The sequence below is a fragment of the Culicoides brevitarsis genome, chromosome 2, assembly GCF_036172545.1.
Source record: "Culicoides brevitarsis isolate CSIRO-B50_1 chromosome 2, AGI_CSIRO_Cbre_v1, whole genome shotgun sequence".
In the NCBI taxonomy this organism is placed as follows: Eukaryota; Metazoa; Arthropoda; class Insecta; order Diptera; family Ceratopogonidae; genus Culicoides; species Culicoides brevitarsis.
This window is the reverse complement of record NC_087086.1, coordinates 13,869,486-13,893,666: the sequence shown is the minus strand read 5'-3', so window position 1 is coordinate 13,893,666 and position 24,181 is coordinate 13,869,486. Positions and strand designations below refer to the sequence as shown.

The window sequence follows — 24,181 nt, the reverse complement described above, 5'->3', positions numbered from 1 at the left end:
TTCATTCGTCTCACAAAAAATACAAAATTCGAGCGCAGAATCAACTTGTCAAAGTAGTCAAACAAGTCCCAAACAATTCTGTTGCGAAATTCCGACTTTTTTTCTCGTTAAACGTTAAAATTCCATCATTTCGAAATTTTTTACGCAGCAAAATGTCGGAGCCACAAAAATCTGATGCGCAAAAAGCTGTTGCCGAAAATGCTGAAAAAACTTCCGAGACAAAGGATTCCGCGGAAGTTGCCGGCAATGAGAGCAAGGACCGCGCTTTGGACGAAAGTACCGCGGAAAACGACACAACTCTCGACGAATCTTGCGTTTATATGACGGATTTGGCGAAGGAGCATGAGGAGAACGAGATGGAAGCGATGGTTGTTCTCGGGGGAAGTGACGAGAATAATTGTACTTATTCAAAAGTGAGTTTTTCGTCAGATTTCGAAAGAAAAATTTCTTTAAAAGATTTTTTGAATCAAAATTCAGGCTTAAAATTGATTTTTTATGCTCAATTTGGATTAAAAAATTATTTTTTTGAATTCTTTTTACTTTTTCAGGGCTACATCAAGCGTCAAGCGCTCTACAGTTGCCTCACATGCGTCAAAGATTCCAAAGAGGACCCGGAAAAACGCGCCGGAATGTGTCTCGCTTGCTCTCTCGCCTGCCACGAAGGTCACGATCTCGTCGAATTGTACACAAAACGGAATTTCCGCTGCGATTGTGGCGGCGCCAAGATGAAAGCCGTGCGTTGCATGTTGGAACCCATCAAATTCGGCATCAACGAGGACAACAAATACAACCAAAACTTCAGCGGCGTTTATTGCACGTGCAAGAGACCGTATCCAGACCCGGAGGACAATGTCGTGGACGAGATGATCCAGTGTGTGGTTTGTGAAGATTGGTATCACGGACGACATCTCAACACGCCCGTCATCAAAGACTTCAACGAAATGATTTGCGGCGGATGTGTCGACGAGCATTCCTTCCTCAAAAGCTATTTGGAGTACTCGATGTCCTACAAACCTGAAAAAACCGAAGAAAATGTCGAAATTGAAGAAAACGAAGGGAAACGTCCTTCTGATGAAACTGAAACCACGGATGCGAAACGTCTCAAACTCGATTCCGAGGCATGTCAACGTCCCGCGTCGAAAGATTACCCGCCAAATGCCGCCATTTTTTGGGCTGACGCTTGGCGCGAAAAACTTTGCAAGTGCGAAAAATGCTTGGAGCTGTACAAAACGGAAAAAGTCGAATTTTTAATCGATCCGGAGGATCCCGTGCAAAAATACGAGGAAATTGGCATCCAGAGAAATCGCGGATCGACGTCGGAAGAAAGGGAAATTGAGGCGTTGTCGCATCTAGGACGCACGCAGCAAGTTGAAATGATTACGGGATATAATTTGTTCAAAGATCGTCTCAAGGAGTTTTTGGCAACGTTTGCCGTGAACAAGAAAACCGTAACAGAGCAAGACATAAAGGGGTTCTTTGAGAAAATGAAGAGCGAGAAGGCGGAACAACAACAAGGCATGTCGTATTTTTGTCGTTAAAAGTATTTATTTTTGGAATTGACAGGAAATTTTTTGATTACTTTTTGAATAAAAAATTTTTTTGTATGTAATATTTTTCAAAAATTTTTTTTTCTTTAAAAATTTACGTTTTTTCATCCAAAATCGACCAAATTTTATATGGAATTCATGTTTTTTATTGAAGCTTAACAATAATAATTAAGGCCGCTCCAAATTTTTTTTAAACTTTTTATCCCATTTCAAAAGCCGAAAATCCAATGGGGCAAAATAAAAAAAAAAGTTAAAAATTTCATCAAAAATCGCCGTTTTTTGGCATATTTTCATGATTTTACAAGAAATTTTCAAAAAAATTTTAATTTTTTTTTAGCTTTTAGCATTGAAAATGATATATTATAAAGAATTTCCTTCTCTAAAAATATTTTTTTTTCAAAAATCAGTGAACTGATGTTTTCTGATAATAAACAAAATAAATAATAAATATAATATAAATATAATAAATAATATAATAAATATAATAGATAATAAATAAAAAACTGATAATAAAACTTCAAGATTTTCAATAAAAAAAGTATTTTGGAAAAATCTACCAAGTCTTACTATTTGGAAGTAAAAACGCTGATTTTTTTGCAAGTAATTTTTTGATCACTTTTAAGCCTAAAATTGAATAAATATTCATTCTAAAGATGATTTTTGTTCATATTGGGTCGATATTTGACGAAACAAAAAAATCAGAGTTTGGATGTAAAAACTCTGATTTTTTTAAAAGTCATTTTTTGATCACTTTTAAGCCTAAAATTGAATAAATATTCATTCTAAAGATGATTTCTGTTCATATTAGGTCGATATTTGACGAAACAAAAAAATCAGAGTTTGGAATTTTTTAAAAGGTTTTTAAGCCTAAACTCTGATTTTTTTTTTTTTGCAAGTCATTTTTTGATCACTTTTAAGCCTAAAATTGAATAAATATTCATTCTAAAGATGATTTCTGTTCATATTGGGTCGATATTTGACGAAACAAAAAAATCAGAGTTTGGAAGTAAAAACGCTGATTTTTTTGCAAGTCATTTTTTGATCACTTTTAAGCCTAAAATTGAATAAATATTCATTCTAAAGATGATTTTTGTTCATATTGGGTCGATATTTGACGAAACAAAAAAATCAGAGTTTGGAAGTTCAAACGCTGATTTTTTTTGCAAGTCATTTTTTGATCACTTTTAAGCCTAAAATTGAATAAATATTCATTCTAAAGATGATTTCTGTTCATATCTTATCGATTTTGATGAAACAAATTTCGAAATTTTCCAAAAATAATTTTTTGCTAATTCAAATTTTCGTTTACATATAATGTCATCGACGATTTGATTTGACATTTGTCTCGAATTTCAAACTACGTTTTGTCTAGATTCACAATATAAAAATGAAAAAAATTCGTAAATGTCAATTCAAAAAATTACCGTTAAAAATTTGCAAATCGCCTTTTGCTAATTCAACTTAAAAAATAAAACTCAAATTGTTCAGTTTTGGGTAAAATTTCATTTATTTATGTATGATTATTCATTATATTTATATTTTTATTGTACATTTTTTTCTTACATCTACTATTATTTTCTTTTTTTTCAATTTTAAGGCATTTTTATTGACAAAAATACATCTACTTTGTTTCTAACTCATATTTTATGCTGCTCTTCGGGTTCGGCTACTCTCTTTTTTTTCAAAATTTTGAACAAAAAATTCAAAGGAAAGCTTTTTTAAGACGACATTGGCCTGTTTTTATTTCCTGTTTTGCTTTATTTTTTAATTTTCAGAAAAACTTTTTGAAATAAAAATTTTGAAATTTTCTTGGTAAGGCCTCTCAACTGCAACAGACTTGATTTTTACTTCTTGTTTCTTTTTGATATAAAGGGGAACATTTTCTTACTTTTTAATGCCTAAATATGTGATTAGTGATATTTTTTTGTGATAATCTTCTAAATTATTTAACTCATTAAACACCAAATTTCTAATGCTGCTGCGTTAAATATTCCGCTAAAGGCGATTAATGTTGCTAAAGTCTGATTATTTATTTTTTTTGAGCGTAAGTCTTATACGACAATTCATATTTTTTTTTGTTTCTACATCAAAAAATGCAAACAAACGACAAATATTCGAGGAATTGAGCGAGAAATTTTTTTCTCATTTTTTTTTTTAATTATTAGGAATTATCTGTTACTAAGAGTTTAATTTCATATTTAATATAAGGGCTCACATTCACTTTTTTGTGTCCTGTCATAAAATCTCAGTTAAAGCTATTGATTTTTTTCATTCAGTTTGATTAAAAAGCCAATATACTTTGTGTGTTTTGTACCAATTTGAAATCACTAAGGGTCCAATTTTCGTTAGTTGTCTGCGAATAAAAGCGATTTAAAGCATCTCTTTTTAAAAAATCGTGAGTCTCTGAAGTCTTTTCGTGTGGTTAATACTTAAATTCTATCATGAAATTGACTCATTGCTTATAATTTTTTACAATTCTCTGTCTTAAAATTCAGTTTTTTCACACCATCCGTGAGTTTCAATGAAATATTTTGAAACATGGTTAAGCTGCTTTAATTTTTATTATTAAAAGTTTTTGTCCCAAAAGTTTTTTTTTAATTTTTAAGATATTTAAAAAAAAAATAAATAAAAATGTCCAAAAAAAATTTAAAAAAAAATTAATAAATTTTTGTTGATGCAAGAATCTTTTTGTTAATTAAAAAAAATATTTTCGATTTTGTTTATTCTTTTAATAAAAATAATTATTTTTTTTTAAATAAATTAAACCAAAATAATTAAATTATTCAAAATTATTATTAAATATTTTTTTCAATTTTATTTATTTTAAATTAAAAAAAAAATAAATCAAACGAAAAATATTTTTAAATTCTTCATAGCTTGTTCAAAATAATTAATAAATATTTATTTTTAATTAAAAAACTAATTTAAAATAATATTTTTTTTTTCAATAAATCCAATAAAAAAGTTTTTTAATTTTTCAAAATAACTAAATATTTTATTATTTTTTTTTTTCATTTTTAAATAATGCCTTTCATTTTATTAATATTTATTTTTATTGTTTTTTAAAAAAATTTCAACGAATTAAATTTGTTTTAAATTTAATAAAAAAAATTTTAAATTTTTATAAAAATAATTTTCATTATTTTTAATAAATTCAACTAAAAAAAATCCAAAATTATTTTTAAAAAATAAATAATTTATTTTTTTTAATTAAAAAAATAATTTCAAATATTAATTTTTTTTAATAAATTCACCAAAAATATTTTTAAATTAATTAATTATTTTTTTTTTTTGAATTAAATATTTATTTTTAAATAATTTTTTTAATTTTTTTAAACAATTAGGTATTTAAATTAAAATTATTTTTTCAACTTAAAAAAAAATAAAGTTTGGGACAAAAAAAAAATTAAAATAAATTTAAAGCAGCCTTAGGCAAATATATTTTAAAGGGTTTATTATTTATTACACTTTTTGTCTATTTATTTACGATAAAGATCTGTAGAATATTTTTTCTAATAATAATAATTTCGTACTACATTAAGTTTTTTTTTAATATAATATTTTTTCTACTATCTGCGCAAAGATGTCTAACAATAAAATTATTTATTTTACGTGTTCAACTAATAGAACTCTATTTTTTCTAGTAACTTACGAGTTAAATGCAGTACAAAAATATACACAAAACGAAGGTTATTTTTGATCAAACGCCATGCGTTGGGCTGCCATCACTTTCGTCGCCGGATTTGGATGGCGGCACGTCACTTGCCAGGAGATTTGTGCCTTCGACACCGCCTTCCATCGATGCATTTCGCTTGTGTTCGGGTTTTTGCAAGTCTTTTGAGTTCGTTCGGCGATGTCGGATGCCCTCGTCGAGCGCTGTGGGTGCATGCGTGATGAGACTCTTGAGCGACGTGGCAACTGACGCGAGATTTATTTTGTTCAAGTCACGCGAATTGTTCCGCGAATGAGTTTTCGAGTCCGTTGGTGACTCTTTCTGCTCGAGTTCTTCGTTCATTTCGACCGAGACGTTTTTACTGAGCAACATTCGTTCTTTCGTGGCGTTGCTCGGGAGATGATGTTGCAAAAAGTCACGAGAATTTTTGCGAGAATGACTTCGGAAACTGTGTCCCGTGGAAATTGGTTGACTGGAGCCACATGTGCTTTGCAAAAATTGATTCGCAGCGTCGTTGTTCAAGCGAACGATCGTATTATTCGGCAAAAAACTGAATTCCTGCCCGTACGAATGGTTTCGCATGTGACGACGATTCTTGAAATTGTTCTTCAAATTCATGAGATTCTGTTCGGCGGTTGCGTTGTTCGTTTTCAGCTGATTCAAGATGTACCGGATGTTGTAGTGCTGCGGTTGCTGTTGCCCCAACTGACGATTTCGGTGCTCCTGGTCGATGTCATGGGAATTGTTGCGCGAATGACCGCCGCCGCCCCGCAAGAAGCGCCGATACGCCGGATTGATGTCAGATTCGCGCGAATTGCTGCGTCCTATCTTAATATCACAAGAATTACTGCGGAAATGTTTGTTGCGAGGCCGTACAAAGACGGGCGGATTGTAGGCGGATGCGGGATCGGCGACGGCATCGTAGCGATTGTTGTGCTCGAGCTGGATGGTGCGTGAATCGCTGCGAAGATGACGCGATGCGACGAGAATCTTGCGATTTGGATCGAGATTCGTGTTGGCGAAGAGATTACAATCGCCGGAAATTATCTCGGTGATTATTTCACCGCTGAAACCTTGTGCCTCGTTGAGACTTTTTTCCTCAAATACTAAAAAAAAATTTTTTTTAGTGAAAAAATTAGAAAAAAAAATTTTTTTGACTTACATTTGTCCAAACTGATGATTGAACCAACCACAAGTTCGTTCGTTGAAAGCGGAACCATTTTATCGAGATGCTTTCTTCGTCGTACCAACCACCAATCAACAGCGAAAATTGCCAAAGCGATTATTTTGATACTTGCACAGAGGCCAACGTACCTAAAAATAATTTAAAAAATAATTTTTAATGAATTTTGTTTAAAAAAATCGAAATAAAACTCACTTGAAGCGGAATTTTTCAATGTCATAGATGAGACATCGTCCTCCAGCTTCTCCGCAGGTGCTTTTCCATAAAAGACATGAGGAATCAATTAAATTTCCAAACAGGATTGGAGCGGGAATGTAACCAAAAAGTCGGAAAATCACAAATTGCATGCCAAGAGCGAAGGATCGTTCTTCCTCAGATACAGATCTGTAAAAAATTATTAAAAAAAAAAATAAAGAAAAATTTTAAGGTAATTATATTTAATTTTTTATTGCTTTTTTTGTGAAAAATTAAAAGGTTTTGGCAACAAAAAAGATTTTTAATTAATTTTTTTCACAAAAATATTTTTTTAATTTAAAAAAAACATAATTAATTAAAATGTTTTTTTTTTATTTATTTTTTTCTAACTCGAATAAGGTTTTTTCAATTTATTTTAAAAAAATGATTTTAATTATTTAATTAATTTAATTTAATTTTTTTAATTAATTATTTATAATTAATTAAATAATATTTATTTAAAAACTTAAAAATAAAATAAAAATTCTTAGATTTTTTTCAGAAAAATTTAAAATAAAAAAAATGAGTTAAATATTGAAATATTAAATTATATAATGAATATTAAAAATAAGAAACATTTTTTTAATTTTATTTTTTGGATAATTTTTTTTTATTTTAATGAAAAATTTAATTAAAAAAATAAATCATTCTGTTAAATAAAATACTTTTAAAAATATTTTTTTTTAAAATTAAAATTAAAAATTTTGTCAAAATTAAATAAATAAAAATATTTAATAAAAATAAAATTTTGACGATTTGAAAATTTGTGATTCTAAAATTATATTTTTATTTTTCTGCTAATTTTTTTTCAGAAAAAATCATAAAAATATCACAAAAAAATATAAAAAATTAAATTTTACTCTAAAAATTTAAATTTTCTCACCTCAAAACGATCATCAGCAACGGCATTTGCGTGGCAGCCACAATAAACGTCATGAAAAACAGCAAAAACAGGAATGGATAAATGGTTCGACATTTCGACAAGCACGGACCAGCTGTTGCCACAGGAACAACTGTCACGCCATCGCCACTATTCAACGCTTCAGCCCTCGTTCCTTCGGCTCCCGAGTAACTGTGAACTGTCGAATTCGATTGCACACAAGCGCATTCCGTGTAATTCGTGTTTGACGAGAACGCTTTGCATCCCGCGTGACACGGCGAGAAATAAGTCAATCCATTATTTCCGCAAACCGGTTCCACGTCGAAAATATCACATTCGCAGTTGAAGTTGCATTGCGCCGTCAAGTTGACTTGAAACGGTTCGACACTGCTGTGCGGCGGATTGTTGTAATAGGGGATTGTGGTGCCAGCCATTTTGAGATTATCGCAGCCGAGGAAGAAAAGGAGCGTGTAACAGGCAAGACAGATGATATTTGAGATCAGAACAAATTGCACGGCGCCCTTCGGTTTGAGTTGGAATCGTTTGAGGATGCAGCCGCCGATAAAGATGCCAATGCAGGCGCCGGGTACAGCGATGCTGCCCGTGAAGACACTCGCTTGTGATTTGCCCAAACTGAATTGTGTCTCGAGGTATTTGGGGAGGAAAACGACGAAACCGGAGACGATCATGAGTTCCATGCAGGCACCGAGACACGTCACGATGTAAATGGGGTTGGAGATAAGGCGCCACATTGATAACGGAATGTCTGAAAAAAGCAAAAAAATAAAAATTTTAGTTTTTAAAATGGTAAGTGTGATACTTAAAAAATTATTTCAATAAATTTAAAGCAAGTATAAAAATTTATAATTTAAAAAAATTAAAAAAAATTAAACAAAAAATTTTAACGATCAAAATTATTAATTTCAAGATGTTTTTTATTTTTTAATTAATTTAAAAATTATTTTTAATTTTTTTTAAATAAAATTTTAAATTAATTATTAATTTTTTTAATTATTTTTTTACGAAAAAATGTATTTCATATTTTATCTCGATTAATTAATTTATTTTAAGCAAATTTATAAATTTAAAATTAAAATTTTAAAAAAAAAATTAATTTTTGTAAATTTAAAAATAAAAATTTATTTCTAAAATGATCAAAATTATTTAAATTTTAATTCTTTTTATTTTTAAATTATCTTTAAAAATTATTTTTTATTTTTTTTTAATTTTTTAAAATTTCAAATTAATTTTTTTTTCAAATTTTCTTAAAATTATTATTTATTTATTTTTAATAATTTTAATTTCGATTTATTATTTTATTTTAATTTTATTATTTAATTTTAAATAAAATAAAATTTTATCTAATATCTAATTAATTTTATAATTTTTTTTAATTATTTTTTAATTGAAATTATTGTTTTGATTTTTTACGCAATTTTTCTTTCTTTATATTAAATAAAAATTGTTCAAAATGCAAAAAAAAAATTAATAAGAAATATTTTAAAAAAAATTGGATTTTTATGAATTTTTTTTTTAATTTAATTTTTATTTTTTTTTTTTTAATTTTTAATTTTTAGATTTTCAATATGTAAAAATATTTATTTTTTTTTTGCTAAAAATCATAAAAATAAATTCATACCTTTGATATCTTTGCCATATCCCGAGTCAATGTTCGAGGTATTTTGTGACGAAGGAGGAGGTTGTGAGGCCTTTTCACTAATTGGCACTTTTTCAGCCACAATTTGGCTGCTATTCGTTTGCAGAACGATCGTTTGTGGTACTTTCTGCTCAGCATTTCGTATTTTTTTCTTTTCTCGTGTCAAAACCTGAAGAAAAAAATTTTTAAATTTAATTTTTTTATTTAACAAAAAATTCAAAATCTTACCTTTGGAAACGAGAAAAACGGAATAGCAACAATAATTAACAACAATCCGCATAACAAGAAGCCTCCCCACCACATGCCAACCCATCGTCGATCCGAGGGATCAATACTGATGGGCACTCCAGCGAAGGAATCCATGTGAAACGACAAAAGATATGCTCCTAACAAGAAACCTAAGACGGGTCCAAATGCCGCCATGCTGTACATGCATCCAATGTACATCGAAGAACTTTCCTTCTTCACGTGATCATCGACGTAAGTCGTGCCAAGCGTAAAAAGGGGACTTCCGCCGCATCCCAGCAACAGCTGCGCAATCACAAACAACAAAACGGGACCAAAAGTCGACGATTTGCTCTGCAAACAATTATCGCCGCGTAATTTGTTGTGCGGCGCAAGTGGCGGATTCGATAATCCGCTTTGCCCGAGCAAATGACTCAAGCCGCGTTCCGGTTCGTGCACCGAAACCAACCGGCAAATGTTGTCCGACGTGAGATTCGAGATGGAAATGGCAGGATTTGCTTCGCCCGTAAAGTGTGGGATGCTGAAGATGAGACTTCCGATGCCCATGATGACGGCTCCAATGCCAATCCAGACGGGAATGTGACGCCGACTGCCGAGGTAGCTGACGAAAATTACGGTAATTACGTTGCCGATTTCGTAGCTGGAGGCAATGAGGCCCGATAAGCTGCTCGGGATTTCAAAACGTTTCTCGATTGTGGTGATGACGGAGTTGATGTAGCCCGAGCTGAGTGCCTGTTGGAGTGTCACTAATACACTGAGGAGGAACACAAAAACCTAAAAAACGAGAATTTTCATTAAAAATTTGAATTTTTGATTTTGAATTAAATTTTTTTACCTTAATTCTGGCGAATTTCTGTATTCTCAATGGGCGAAAGGATAAAATTCCACAATCTCGGGAAAAGTCGTCGTCATGAAGTTCATTGTTGCTCGGCAGTTGTTTTTCCCTATTGAAAAAAAAACATATTTTTTTAAATTTTAGACTTCAATTTTTTTTCTTCATTTTTAAATAATTAATAAATTTAAATAAATTAATAAATTCAAGTAATTTATGATCTCGGATTTAATTTTTTTATAAATTTTTTATTTTATAAAAATATAATTTTGATTTTTAGATTTTATTTGATTTTTTTGTACTTACGAAAATAAATTATTGAATAATTTTCAGAAAATATTTTTTTTTAAAAAAGCTTTTGTATTAAAAAAAAATAAAATTTAAAAATTATTTAATTTAATTAATTAATTATTTATTGATTTATTTTTATTTAAAATTTGAATGTTTTAAAAATATTAAAAATAAAAAAAAATAAAAATTATTAATTTTTTAAAATAACGAAAATAAATAAAAAATATTTAAATTAAATTAAAAATATTTTCTTGATAAAAATAAGAAAATAAAAATATATATTTTTTTAAAATAATTATTTAAATAATTATTGAATAATTTTCAGAAAATATTTTTTTTAAAAAAAAGCTTTTGTATTAAAAAAAATTAAATTTAAAAATTATTTAATTTAATTAATTAATTATTTATTGATTTATTTTTATTTAAAATTTGAATGTTTTAAAAATATTAAAAATAAAAAAAAAATAAAAATTATTAAATTTTTAAAATATCGAAAATTAATAAATAAAAATTAAAAATTAATTTAAAAAATATGTAAATAAAAATAAAATTAAAAAATATTTAAATTTAATTAAAAATATTTTTTTAAGAAAATAATTAGTAATTAATTTTTTTTTAAACTTCAAAAAACGAGTTTTTTTTTATTAAATTCGCGATTTTTTTTTTAATTTCAGTAGATTGAACTTTGAAAAAAAAAATATGGAACAAATTTAATCAAATTACGCCACTTACCGATCAACAATCCCACTCGATGGTTGTCGACTATGACATTTTATCACAGTATCCGGTATGGGAGACGCCTGCAAATTTGTCACAGATGACGGCAATTCCGATCCGCTGTCGTCCGCAATCGTCTCAGAATAAAGTCCTGTCATTTCATAGACCGACTCTTGTCGTCTGTGACCTTTTCGGGCATTTTGCGCCGCACTCTCGGGACCTTGTTGTTGCGCATCGCTGTGACTATGCGACGTTGTTGCCTGTTGCGGTTGCGTTGCTGTCGTCGCCGATGATGCAGACATTTCTTGTTAGCACAACGCGCCCGTTTTTAAATTCGAATAATACTTTTTTTTGTAATTTTTTTTTGCTTATTTTATTCTCGTTACAGCTACTAATGAACACTGCAATGACATATTTGACATAATCCTGAAATGAGACAGAAAATGTTGCTAATTAATATGCAGCTACCACCTGTGGCGTTCGTTAGAAGATGAATGGCATTGAACTATTAGAACGAATCGTACTACAAGTCAAGAGCGATAATTGAATCTAGATAACGAGAGCTAAGCAAATAGTTGAGTTTTTGTCAAAAGTAAATATTTAAAAAAAAAAGTGACATCAGAAAATAACAAAAAATTTTTGTTGGTTTTGGACTTCCTTTCAAATTTTTACATATAAACATGGAATAGTAACAATTTTTTGTGTGAAATTTTTGTTAAAAATAACAAATGTTTGAGCATTTTTTGCGGAAGTCTGGAAAAAATCTACTTTTTTTTCTCTCGTGTCTTCAAATTAATCGATTTTTGTAAAATTTTTCATTAAAAAAAAATTAAATTAAAAAAAAAATATTTTATTAAAATTTTAATTAAGTTTAATTTATTTTTAATTTAAAAAAAAATAATAAATTAACATAAAACTAACTATTTGCCAATTTTTCTATATAATTTTATTAAATGTTATTATATTATTTAAAAATTATTTCAGCAATTTTTAATTTAATTTTTTAAAAAAATTTTTAAGTTCACTTAATTTTTTTTTATTTTTTTAAATTCTGAAAAAACATTTTTTCATTATTTTTATAATTTTTTAAACAATAAAAAAAAGTTGCAGAAAAATTTTGAATTTTTTTTCTTTGATTTAGAAAAAGTTTTGAAAAAAATACTTTAAAAAATATTTCAAATTGAAAAATTAAATTTATTTTTTAAAATAAAATAAATTAATTCAAATTAATTATTTAAATAATTATTTTAATAATTTAAATTAAAATAATTAATTTATTTTTTTTTATTTTATTTTATTATATTTTTTTTATTTTATTAATTAATTTAAAATTTTATTTATTTATTAATAAATTCTTTTTAAAAAATTATGGAAATATTTTTGATTTTCAAAAAAAAATAATTTTTGCTAAATTTCCAGTAAATGTCTGAATCAAAAAAAATTTTTTCTTAAATTTATCAAAACTTTTGATACAAATTTCTATTTTTCTCATAAAACCCCGCAAAATTCTTCCGTATTTATCACAAAAGACACAAATTCTCCACTTTTTCTTATCACCACACTCTTTAATCTACACGCCAATCCCACCAATAAAGTTACAAGGTCTCCCATTCATGTGAAATTTCTGCGACGCTCCTACTGAAATATTACCCATTCACCCAATAACGATCCAATTTATCGAATTAAAGTGATAGGAAAGTCAATAAATGAAAAGTGACTGCATTTTCTGTGAGCAACTTGACATTTACTCTGAATTAATGCTAAAAAGGGGCCGTCATAGACAATCGTCTAGAAATAATTAAAAGCAATAAAATTTCATGTAATTTCGTCTGTCTTCATCATCTGTTCTCGCTCTCAAGCAAGACGATATTTAAAATACTTGACTCGTTGAAATGCGTTTAACAGACACAAAATCAAATCTGTGTCACTTGATCGACGTTAAAATTACATTTTTTTGATAGAAATTTGATTTTTCGTTGAAAAAATATTTTTTCTTGACATTTATTTATTTACTGAAGGTCTTTGAATTGATTTTTTTTTGCTGTTGACTCGACAACGCCCGGTAGTTTACTCGTGACCCTCAAATGAATTTGCAAAAATAAAACTAAAGTAGCTTAAAGTCGACGCAAATTTAAACAATAAAGTGCCTCGATATGGTAAAAGCAACTTTCACAAAATTCGTACGTGTGTAATTTGTGTCTATTTCGCGGTCTAAAAGTTTATTCCTACGATAAAATGATGACGAATATTTTTTTCTGCTGCCGAGTTCTTGACGAGAATAAAAAAAACTGAAAATTTCCAAAAGTAGTTCAAGAGTTCTTTTTTTTGTATTTTTTTTCACAAAAAAAAAATTAAATAAAAAATTATAGACGTCAATTGTTTTTTTTTCTGCAGAATATTCACTTTTCAATCAATTTATCAACTAAAAAGTTGATAGGCCACTGACGAATGTTGTGAATTTTTTTTGCGGAACAAGTTTTTTATTTTTTTTTTGTTTGTTTGTTTGAATGATTCATAGAAAAGACTGGAAGATGTTGCATCTTTTTTGTTTATCTAACGAACGACAGTAATGACGCAATTATTATAAAATTATGTTCAGATTTGAATCTGGACACAAAAATCAGAGGGTAATTAGGCACAAATGTGATAATATCGGAAAAAAGGCAATTATAACGACATTAACCTTTCACTGCGATAAAAGTGAATCTATTGGGTCACCTTTGGGAAACGGGTCATTTAGATTTTTTTTATATTTAAAAATGGAACGAGAAAAAATATTCTTTTCACTTTTAATGAAAAAAAAAGATTTAAAAAAATAAAAATAAATTTCTAATTAAAAATTTTATTTTAAATAATTTTTTAACCATAAAACTAAAATTAATTATTTTTTTTTAAATTTAATTTAATTTATTTTCAAGCTCATGTTTTTTTTTATTTCAAAAATTAATAAATTAAATTAAATTAAAAAAAATAAAATTATGGTTAAAAAATTTAAATAAATTAAAAATTATTTAAAATATTTTTTTTAATAAGTTTTAACCAATAATTTTGATTTTACATCAATATATTTTTTTAAATTTTATTTATTTTTTTAATTAAAATTTTAATATTATTTAAAATATTAAATTAAACGTATAATAAATAAGTCTTGAATAATTTTTTTTAAAAAAATAATTAAAATTTAATTTTTTTAGAATACTTTAGAATACTTTTTAGTTCGTTTTTAAAATTTTTCTCATTCGATTATTTTTAAAAATTAAAAAAAAATTATTTCAAAGGTCTGAAGTTACTCAAAAGCTTTTTCTTTAATTTTAGTTTTTTTTTTTTTAATTTTTAATTTAATTTTTTTTCCTTTAATTTTTATTTTTATTCAAAGTTTTAAATATTAATATTAATACTTTTGCTAAGTTTGACCATATTTGTAAATTTAATACCTCTCAAATAACCTCTTTTCTTCTCAACAATTCATTAAAAATATCTTAAAATGACAAAATTAACCTTAAAAAAAATAAAAATTTAAAAACTTTGCACAAAATCTTGGATAAAACACAACTATTAATTAATTAAAAACCAATTTCTTTCACAAAAACTGTCAAATACTTATCAATTACCATCGCACTTGTCCAAGCAACATCTAATTATATCCGCCTCCAAAGTTAATTACATGTGCAACGCTTGTTTAAACTATCTTTCCGCATTGCACAAAGCCTTTGCGCTATAAATATTTAGAATAAACAGCAAAAAACTAGATAATTTCGAAATAATAAATGAATTAAATCACAGAAAAAGTCTAGCATTCTATCTGTGTGAATAAATATTTAATAAAATAAACATAAAATTTCAAGAATTTTCATGAAAAATGACAAAAGCGCATTTTTTCTTCAACAAATTCAGCTTTAAAGAGACTTTTTAATAATTTTTATGCTGAGAACGCAATAAAATTTTATTTAAAATTAGAATTATTTTTCTTGGTTGGTGGTGTCGTTCGAGTTTAATTGAACAATATGCACCACAAATGCTGTTTATTCAAGAGAATTATTTGAATTTTATTTAAATTTCGAAGAAATCATGGAAAATTACCGAAAATTTTCTCTTCAAAGCAAGACATTTTTAGACATAAAACGATTAATTGACCAAAAAATAATCAAATTAGACAATTATTGGCTCGCTTGATGGTTTGTTACGCTCAAAAGTTATTTACGTTCAATGTAAAATGCAAAACTATTTGATAAATTTTTAAAAAAATGCATAAGTGTGGAAACCTTGATTAATTGTTTCGTGTTTTCTTATTTTTATATAAAAAATACCACAGCACCAATTAATTCAAGCCAAGAAATGTTTTTTGTTAGTTTAAATTGGCTCTTGCACAACATGCACAATTTAGATTTTGTTTCTCTTAACGAGAGAAAAAGGTCAAAGATTTGTTCGTCTCGCAAAGAGCAAAAAACCGTCGTCGTCGTCATCATCATCATTATCAGCTCCAAAGGCATCAAAAAACGCGCAAGGTTATCTTTATCAGCGGATTTGTTGATGAATTGAGAAATCACGAGTCGAAATGTCGTCTTTTTATTTATTTTCGTTGTTTTACGTACAAAAATGTTTTTCTAATTATTTTTGAATATGAGGAACAAAAAAAAAATTATTTTACACCTGTTGAGCAAAACACAAAAACAAAAGAAAAACAAGACAAGCAAAGTGTCAATAGTCTTTGTTGGAAGTGAAGTAATTCCATAAAAATAATAAGAAAGAGAGCAATGAACGACTTGCGGCTTCGGACAAATTCAATTAGAATATAAATCGAAGCGGAATGTAAATTCAATGTGAGGCCAATACGATTTTTGAAAATGTTTCATGCTTTATTTTAAAATTATTTTTAAAAAAAAATTAAAAAATATTTGATAAATAATTTAAACCTAAAAATTGTTAAAAATAAATTTTTGACTTTTTTTAATTTTTTATTTAAAAAAAAAAAATATTTTGAAAATTTGATGAAATTCTTAAACCTCAATAATTATTTTAATTAAAAAATTTAGAAAAAATTGTATAAAATTTTGAAAAAAATATCAAATATTCAATATTTTTAATAAAAATAAAAAAAACATTTAATATCGAATAAAAATATTAGTGTCAAAATTTTAGTGTAATTTAAATTATTTTTGTTTTTTACATTTAATTTAATTTATTTTACTATAAAATTGTTAAAAAATAATCAATATCAATAATCAAAAATTTATTAACTGAAATCTGTTAAATTTTTAATAAAATTTTTTTTTTTTTAAATTGTCTCAAAAATTATGAAAAAAAAATAATAAACATCAGCATTAAAATTTTTAATTAAAAAATATTAAAAATTAAAATTATTAAAATTAATAAAAAAATAAAAAATTAAATTATTTTTAATTTTTTTTAAAATTTTAAAAATATTTTTACTATTTTTCAATTTATTTTTAAAAATAAAATTTAATTTTAATTTAATTGTTTTTTTTTAATTTTAATTTTAATTAGGAATTTATTTAATTTAAAATAAAAAAATATTAATTTAGACAAATTTATCTAAATATTTTATTAATTATTTTTTTATAAAATAAACTAAATTAAATTAAAATAATAATTTTTAAATTTCGAATTGAATGAAATTAAAACTTTTAAAAAATTTCAACTCTCTTCATTAAGGGAAAAAAATTAAGAAATTAAATAAAAAACATAAGATAATTTTTGAAAAATTTTTTTAAAAGAAATTGAAACATTTTCCATAATCGCCTCAGCCTAAACAAAGAATGAATGTAAATCACATACGATACACTTAAACCACTGACTTGTTCTTACACGTCTCATTCGATATGAAAAAAATGAAGATATTGAACTACAATTACTTTGCTTGACTGCTTCTTGTCTTCATTCTTATTTTTTTTATTATTTATATTGTTGCGTTAAATAAGTGAATTGACCGAAAATTTCCATTCATTACCTTTCTTTCATAAAAATATTTTTTACGGAGAACAAAGATCATAAAACAAAAACGGCGAACAAAAAAAATCTTACACTTTCTTAACATTTACCAAAGCACAATAACTGTTTTTGTTATGTCTTATAGCACTCAACAACACGCAAACCACTAATTCTCAAGTAAACAGTGACTCAACGATGGTTTTTTTTTCGTATTTTATGGCGAACAAAAAAAAACACTTGAACAGTTACGTTATATATATTAATTGAAAGTATGGCCTATATGCTTGTTCCAGTGTCATTGTAATAAACAAGAAAAATATATATCTTTCAAAACACAACTTTAGACTGACGACTTTGGCTTGACGGTGAGTGGGTGTGAATAATAGAGCACACTGCGTACAATTGTTCCTGCTGCACGACATCGACATTGTTTTAACGATTTTTTTTTCTTTTTGGATTTGATAAATTGTACAATTTATTACATTTTATGGTATATGGCACGACGTTTATAAGGAAACGCGTTTAATTACTGTCGTACGAGCCTCTAATAGTAACTCAAGCAGCTGACTATCAATGATGGATTGATACCGCTTTTTATATGCAAATGAGGCGAATCACGAACGAACGAAAAAATCGTATTGACAACGTGTGGTTCGGTATTAATTAATCGCCAAAATAAAAGTTGGTTCGGTTTGATGATGATCAAATTGACTATTTTTGTTGGATATAGAATTAATTTTATGGGGATTAATGATTAATGTTTGATTGTGTGTTGAAAGCATATTCGTGTGTGTGTATGTGGAAAAAAATGTCATGAGGCAGAGAAATTTGTCAAAAATTGGGTCATGCATGATTCACGATGGGTTTCTAGTACTTTCGTTACGTTCTTGAGTTCAAGTTGCGGGTTTAAGAAATTTTTTGTCTGTTTCTTAAGAATTTTTTAAAAAATTGTAATTTTTTTTTATAAAAATTAAAATTTTATTTAATTAGGTCATTTAATTAATTAAATTTAAGTATTTTTTTTATTTTTAATTTTAATTTAATTTTTTTATTTTTAAAAAAAAATTATTTAAATTTATAAAAATTTTTTAAAAAAATTTAAAATTTTTTTATTAAATTTTTGTTAAAATTTAATATTAATTAAATTAAATTATTATAATTTAATTAAATAAAACTAATTAATTTTTTAAGGAAATTTTCAAATTTAACGCTTTAAAAAGTGTTGAAAATCTAAATTTTACATGAATTTTCTTCTATAAAAATATTTCCTAAAAAAATCAACTCAAAAAATTGCTTAAAATTTAATTAATTAATTTTAAAATTTTATTAATTTAAAATTAAATAATTTTTTCTTTTTATAATTATTTCAAATTTTTTTTTTAAAAATTTTCAAAAAAAATCCAATGGGGCAAAATTAAAAAAATTTAAAAAAATTTGATTTTATTTTTTATTTGTTTCGATAATTTACTTTTTTAAAAATATTTAAAGTATTTATGAATAATAAATTTTATTTAATTAAAATATTTTTTAAAAATTTTTTTTATTAAAAAAATTTAAAAAAAATAATTTTTTTTTTGTTTCAAAATTTATTTTTAAAAAATTTAATTTTTATAAATTATAATTTAAAATTTCTTCCAATTTTTTTAAAATTTCCAATTTTTATTTTTTAGGATTAGAATTTAAAATTTCTTCCAATTTATTTATTGGACACTTTAAGTCTCAATTTCCATTTTATACATTATATTTTTTGAAGAAATAATGCAATAGAAAATAAAATTTAAAATCTACAAAAATTTCAAGATTCATTTCCCTTGATAGAAAATTAGTAACAACTGTCTATTTTTGATAAAAAATCAATAAAATGCGCTTTTTTTCCTCATCGCTCATGTATTCGTGACCAATAAATTCTTTTTTATTGATTAACAAATTAACGGTTTACATTTTTTTTTATAAAATTTTATTTATTTAGAAAATGTAAGTGATTAAAATCGTTGCGTTTATTTTCACGCCAACACAATTCGTTCTTGTCACACAAAAAAAAAAAATAAATTCCAGCAAGACAGCAACTTTTGGAGCCATAACATTTTTTATTGTGTACGCCAGACAAATAAAAAGTGCTCGTAAAACAAAAAAAAAGTACAGAATCCCGTAGCTGCAGAGGATATCATGTTCTTGATCAATATTTACCGAAATGGATGCATATGCACTTTATTTTTGCTGTGGGCAAACCAAACCACCTTTATGGCTGTTAACCAATATTCAGCAACGAAAGCACATAAAATGCACGAAAAAAAATATAAATAAAAGTTTGGAACAAACACGTAGCGACTAAAGTTTTGTGACTTTTTTTGTCGCACTTTTACGTTTTTTCTCGATTTTCGAGAAAAAAATTCTGAAAGGATAAAAGAACGAACATGAACAAAGGTGAAAAACTAATGAAAAAAAATTTCAGACGTAAAAGTAAATAAAAAGAAATAAATGAAAAACGCATAAAAAAGGGGAGACATAACCTACGACAAGTGTAATCTACTTAAGACTGATACGACATAACTGCAAAAAAAAGGATTGAATTTCACCCTCTAGCAGTTTTTCTTTTGCTGCAATTCTCGTAAAAGCAGCTTTGTAATTGAAAAAGTACAATATGACAGTTTTGTCTCATTTCCGAGAGATCTGCGATGTTACAATGGTTACTCAGCATGTTCTGTCGCTGGAACACTAACAAAACATGACATGACGTAAGTAGCTGCTCATTGCTCACTCAAAAAAAAAAAAACAAAAAGTAATTGAAGTGCGACAAGTGGAGCAAATTTCGTTGCTAAATTTGTCAAACTGAAAGTTTTTTTTTATTATTTATTATTTTTGTCTGACTTGAAGTTGTTACAGTAGTAGGATGTCTCACAACAACTTTACAACTCGTTGCTCCAATTTCTGTCTTAATTACTTTCACTTTCCATATTTTAATATTTTATTAATTTCTCATTAAAAAAAAAAAATAAATAATTTCTTTCGCGTTCAATGTTAAATCATTCCAGTTACAAATTAATTAGTGTCTGTTCTTTACATGCGAGTGACATCACATGCCAGCTTTACTTTCTTTTGAACAGTTTTTTTTTTCATCTTGCCTTGTTCGATACAATAAAGTAATACTTGATCAACAGCACCCAACATTCCTCGCGTACTCTTCTATATTTAGTATATTGTCTTTTACAGTTTTGCTGTCAGAAGTGATACTAACAAGACTTGCGATGGAAACTCGACGTGTTATGATGAAATGATTTGAGCGTATTTTTTTGTGTGATGATCATTTTTGTGGTAAAATAAGTATTTTATTCAAGATTTCTATTCAAATTTGTACTTTTATTTTATTTTTTCTAGCGTTTTTTCGTTACTTTATTTTTTTGCCATTCCAGTGACACAAAGTCGTTGAAGGAATAATGAAAATTTAATTGAAAAAGAGAGAATATGTATTAAATTAATTTCAGAATCTATTTATTGAAGGCAAGCATTTCCCCATTACTACATATTTACGTTGAAAACGTCGAGATATCACGAATTTTCCTATAATCAACATATTTCGAATGCTTAAAGACAGCAAACCACACACATGATGCACTTAGATACCTCGAAGAGCAAAGGACTTTATGCTCATTAGTAAGGTATTTTATGCTTTTTATTAATTACATTTCCAGGTTTGGTTTAGTTTTGGTTTGGTCCTTTGAAAAAGTCCTCTCTGGTCATTTATGCAAGTCCTTTTATATCAGAAGACGTTCACAGTAAGCACTTTTTTCTCAGTAATTAATTTTAAAGAAATGCTCATTGCAATTCCAGTGAGATACAGTCTTTAAAAATTATTGGAAGCTAATAAGGCTTTTTAATATTTGGACGCGATGGGGGATTTTTAAAGATAGTTGAAATTTTCCAAATACAAAATGGATCCTGTTTTAATTGTAGAATAAATTTAGATTTTTAGTTCTAAGTCACAAAATTGTCGTTTTTGCATGTACCTAATTTCAGAGAAAGAAACAGAAATACGTCTTTTAACATCTAATATCTCTCTCAAAGTGAGGAGCAATTTGTGACTTTTACATTTAAAAAATTTCTTAAATTGTTACTCGGGTGCGTTCGAATTTTTTGAACGTTTTTTTCTTGTTCAATATTCACAAGTATTTACATCCCAAAATCTGTAGTAATTTAATTTGAAAAATCTCAATTCATCAAAAAGTTTCATGATACCAGTCCATTTCGAATGCTTGTAGTAGTAGATTGTGCACATGATGTTTTCAGATACCTCAGGAAAAGGACTTTATGCTGCACTTGAAGTTGTTTTCTTATTTCGATGATTTGAATCAATTGTAAATATCTTAAAAAATTCTTCAGCCTTAGGTTAGCTTTTATTCATTTACTTCCTCATCTTAACTTAAGTCATTTTAAAATTTATTATGTCAAAATTTTTGTTCCAAGATCCAATCCCAGTTTTTTTTGTTACAAAAAAGTTCGTTGAAACTTTGACACTTGCTAAAAATAAATAAAAATTTCCATTAAATAAAATAAAATAAATTTCTGCGAAATTCCACACATTTTCTGATAACCTCACAATTTCTCATTAAAAAAAGCAACAGACAGACTCCCGCTATGTTCATGTAATTTTGTTCCATTCCACGAACTTGCCTACCGAGTAATCAATGCAGCTTGTTTACGAGTGAAAAAAAATCACAATGCATGGAATATGAACAGCTGGTTGTTCGATCGCTATTATTTTTCGTCTATCTACACAGGATATGCACATGAATAATACAATCGATTCACTTGCCTTGTTACTTTACGCCAAAGTAACTGAAAGATCGATAACTAATTTTTCAAGCTCACAAAAAGGGAGCAATTTTCCGTAAAACAAAAAAAAACTTGATAAATATTTATTTGATGCATGCCACAAAGTCTTTCACATTTCAAAAAAAAAATTGAATTGCATTAAAAAAAATCTACATATTTATTGGCATGTAACCGCATAGCAGCAATTCTGTCTCGCAATCAGAATTATAAAAAAAATATATATCGAAAATGTTTAAATTTATGACCAAACATGCTGAAATAGTTTCACTTAGAAATTTTAGTTGCACCAATGAAGGCATTGAGAGAGACAATAAAATCGATAATTTGATAGAAAATGTTACACCTCTCCTATCGACAAACTATTGAGGGTTATCAAATGTTCTTCTTACCTACTTTACTGCTACTCTGCTACAGAAAGTTGAATATTTTTGATATTTTCTTTAATAATTTTTTTTTTGTTTCAAAATAAAAAATATAAAAAACTAAAAATTACACTTTTTTAACATTTCAATTATAACATTCGATTTTGTATTTTTTTTTATGATTTAAGAGTTAACAGTAACACAATACTTTATGGGAAAGTGTGCATAAAAAACAACTATTTTTACAGTAAATCTTTAATCCAACTGTATTTTTGTTGTACAATTTGTACTTCCTTTTCCATTACACTTTTTTTTCATTTGTTATTATTTTTTTGGACTTTTTTTCATTCGTTGCTCCAACTCTTGAACTTGTTTTCTTTCCCTTGTTTCACAGCATTTTGTGCTGAGCATTTATTTCGTACTTAAAATTCATCATCACAATCACAATACAAATAAAAAAGACAAAGAACCGTACAGATACATTATTTTTTTTTTCGTTTTCTACAATAACTTTTGTTTTTACATAATAAAGTATTTTTCTTGGATACGTGGATTCTGTGTTCGGGCTCTTTGCACGTCTAAACACGGATTTCTAGCAGATAAAATGGATTAACACAAAAAATGCACTATTTACACACACGAAACACGAGAATATTCACAAATTTTACAAGTTTTAAGATGGTTTTTTTTTGTGTGTTGTAAAGTTTTTTCACCTTTTCTCTCGTATTTCTCTTCTTCTTCTTGTCGTGTTCGAATACTTTCTGCTACTGAACTGTCGCGAAAGATGAAAAATGCCAAACCAGCTAATTCAGGATTTACGGTACGATGTACGGGTCATGGCTGTACGGGATGTATGTTGTTTACATTGCTACTTCTGTACGGGACATACGAGGCCTGCTGATTTAAGAAATTCGCTTTCATGCTAATTCAATTGTTATTGTTTATGAGACGGCTGAAATTGATGTATTTGGTTTTATCACTTTCAGTCTTCTCAAAACTCACAGAGGTTTGAATTAGCAGAAGCGATTCTCAAATTACACTGAAGAGCAAATTTTTTGGATGTTTGATTTTGAATCAGTTCTGAATTTTTTAAAGGTTTTTAGGACTTTTTTTTTAAACATTTGGGGGATTTGTTTTGAAAGTTGTATCTTTTTGTGGAATTTTTTGAAGGACTTGTCAAACTTTCTTATTGTTAAAATATAATTTTCCATTTCTAAAGAGATAAAAATTGATTAAATGCTTTTTTTAAGTTTTTGTGGTTTGTTACTTTTCCTTTATTTTAGTAAGCGATTTTATTACTTCCAACAGAGAATAAAAATGTTCATTTGGTCAGAAATTAATTTTTTTATAAAGGTCAAAATTTTAAATTGTGCATTGGAGAAATTCTCACAATGTGCTTTGGGACAGAATTTTAAAATGAGTAATAGAGAAATTTTTATAATATGCTTTGGGACAACATTTGGGAAACATTCAAAAATGTGCTTTGGGGCAATACTGTAAAATGTGCATTAGGACAAAATTTCAGAATAACTATTGGGCAAATTTTTATAATATGCATGGGGTCAAAATTTTAAAATGTGCATTGGGGAAATTTTTACTATGCGCTTTGGGGCAACATTTTAAAATGTGTATTGGGACCAAAACTTAAAATGTGCTTTCGGGCAATACTTTAGAATGTGCATTGGGCGAAAATTTCAAATTTTCAGTCAAAGTTATCAGTTTTCAGTCAAAAAAGTTTAAACAATTTTCGATTCTGTTGGAAAAATTCTTCAACATGGTT

At 27.0% G+C, this 24,181-nt stretch overlaps 2 protein-coding genes across 3 annotated transcripts; one reads left to right on the top strand and one right to left on the bottom strand.

Annotated features, from left to right (window-relative positions):
• Nucleotides 1–21: 21 nt before the first annotated feature.
• LOC134829810 (putative E3 ubiquitin-protein ligase UBR7) lies at nucleotides 22–1,609 on the top strand. The gene is made up of 2 exons (XM_063843078.1): nucleotides 22–413; nucleotides 549–1,609. Exons 1-2 carry the CDS (start codon nucleotides 153–155, stop codon nucleotides 1,536–1,538), a joined length of 1,251 nt encoding a protein of 416 aa, XP_063699148.1. The 5' UTR covers nucleotides 22–152; the 3' UTR covers nucleotides 1,539–1,609.
• Nucleotides 1,610–4,992: 3,383 nt separating this feature from the next.
• Nucleotides 4,993–23,158, bottom strand: LOC134829852 (solute carrier organic anion transporter family member 5A1). Of its 2 annotated transcripts, none has more exons than XM_063843130.1 (9): nucleotides 22,429–23,158; nucleotides 11,276–11,686; nucleotides 10,256–10,364; nucleotides 9,403–10,194; nucleotides 9,157–9,343; nucleotides 7,521–8,283; nucleotides 6,599–6,787; nucleotides 6,383–6,534; nucleotides 4,993–6,326 (listed from the first exon to the last, which is right to left on the bottom strand). In XM_063843130.1, the coding sequence occupies exons 2-9, from the start codon at nucleotides 11,560–11,562 to the stop codon at nucleotides 5,248–5,250; spliced, it is 3,558 nt and encodes a 1,185-aa protein (XP_063699200.1). In that variant the 5' UTR covers nucleotides 11,563–11,686; nucleotides 22,429–23,158; the 3' UTR covers nucleotides 4,993–5,247. The 2 variants fall into 2 exon arrangements, with proteins under 2 accessions (XP_063699200.1, XP_063699201.1); XM_063843131.1 differs by having other exon boundaries at nucleotides 23,115–23,148.
• Between the last annotated feature and the right edge of the window lie 1,023 nt (nucleotides 23,159–24,181).

Coding starts and splice junctions, on each gene's coding strand:
- LOC134829810 (XM_063843078.1), top strand. CDS start 153: ATGTCGGAGCCACAAAAATCTGATGCGCAAAAAGCTGTTGCCGAAAAT. Junction 414..548: donor ATAATTGTACTTATTCAAAA/GTGAGTTTTTCG, acceptor TTACTTTTTCAG/GGCTACATCAAGCGTCAAGC.
- LOC134829852 (XM_063843130.1), bottom strand. CDS start 11,562: ATGTCTGCATCATCGGCGACGACAGCAACGCAACCGCAACAGGCAACA. Junction 10,365..11,275: donor TCGAGTGGGATTGTTGATCG/GTAAGTGGCGTA, acceptor TTTTTTCAATAG/GGAAAAACAACTGCCGAGCA. Junction 6,788..7,520: donor TTGCTGATGATCGTTTTGAG/GTGAGAAAATTT, acceptor AATTTTTTACAG/ATCTGTATCTGAGGAAGAAC.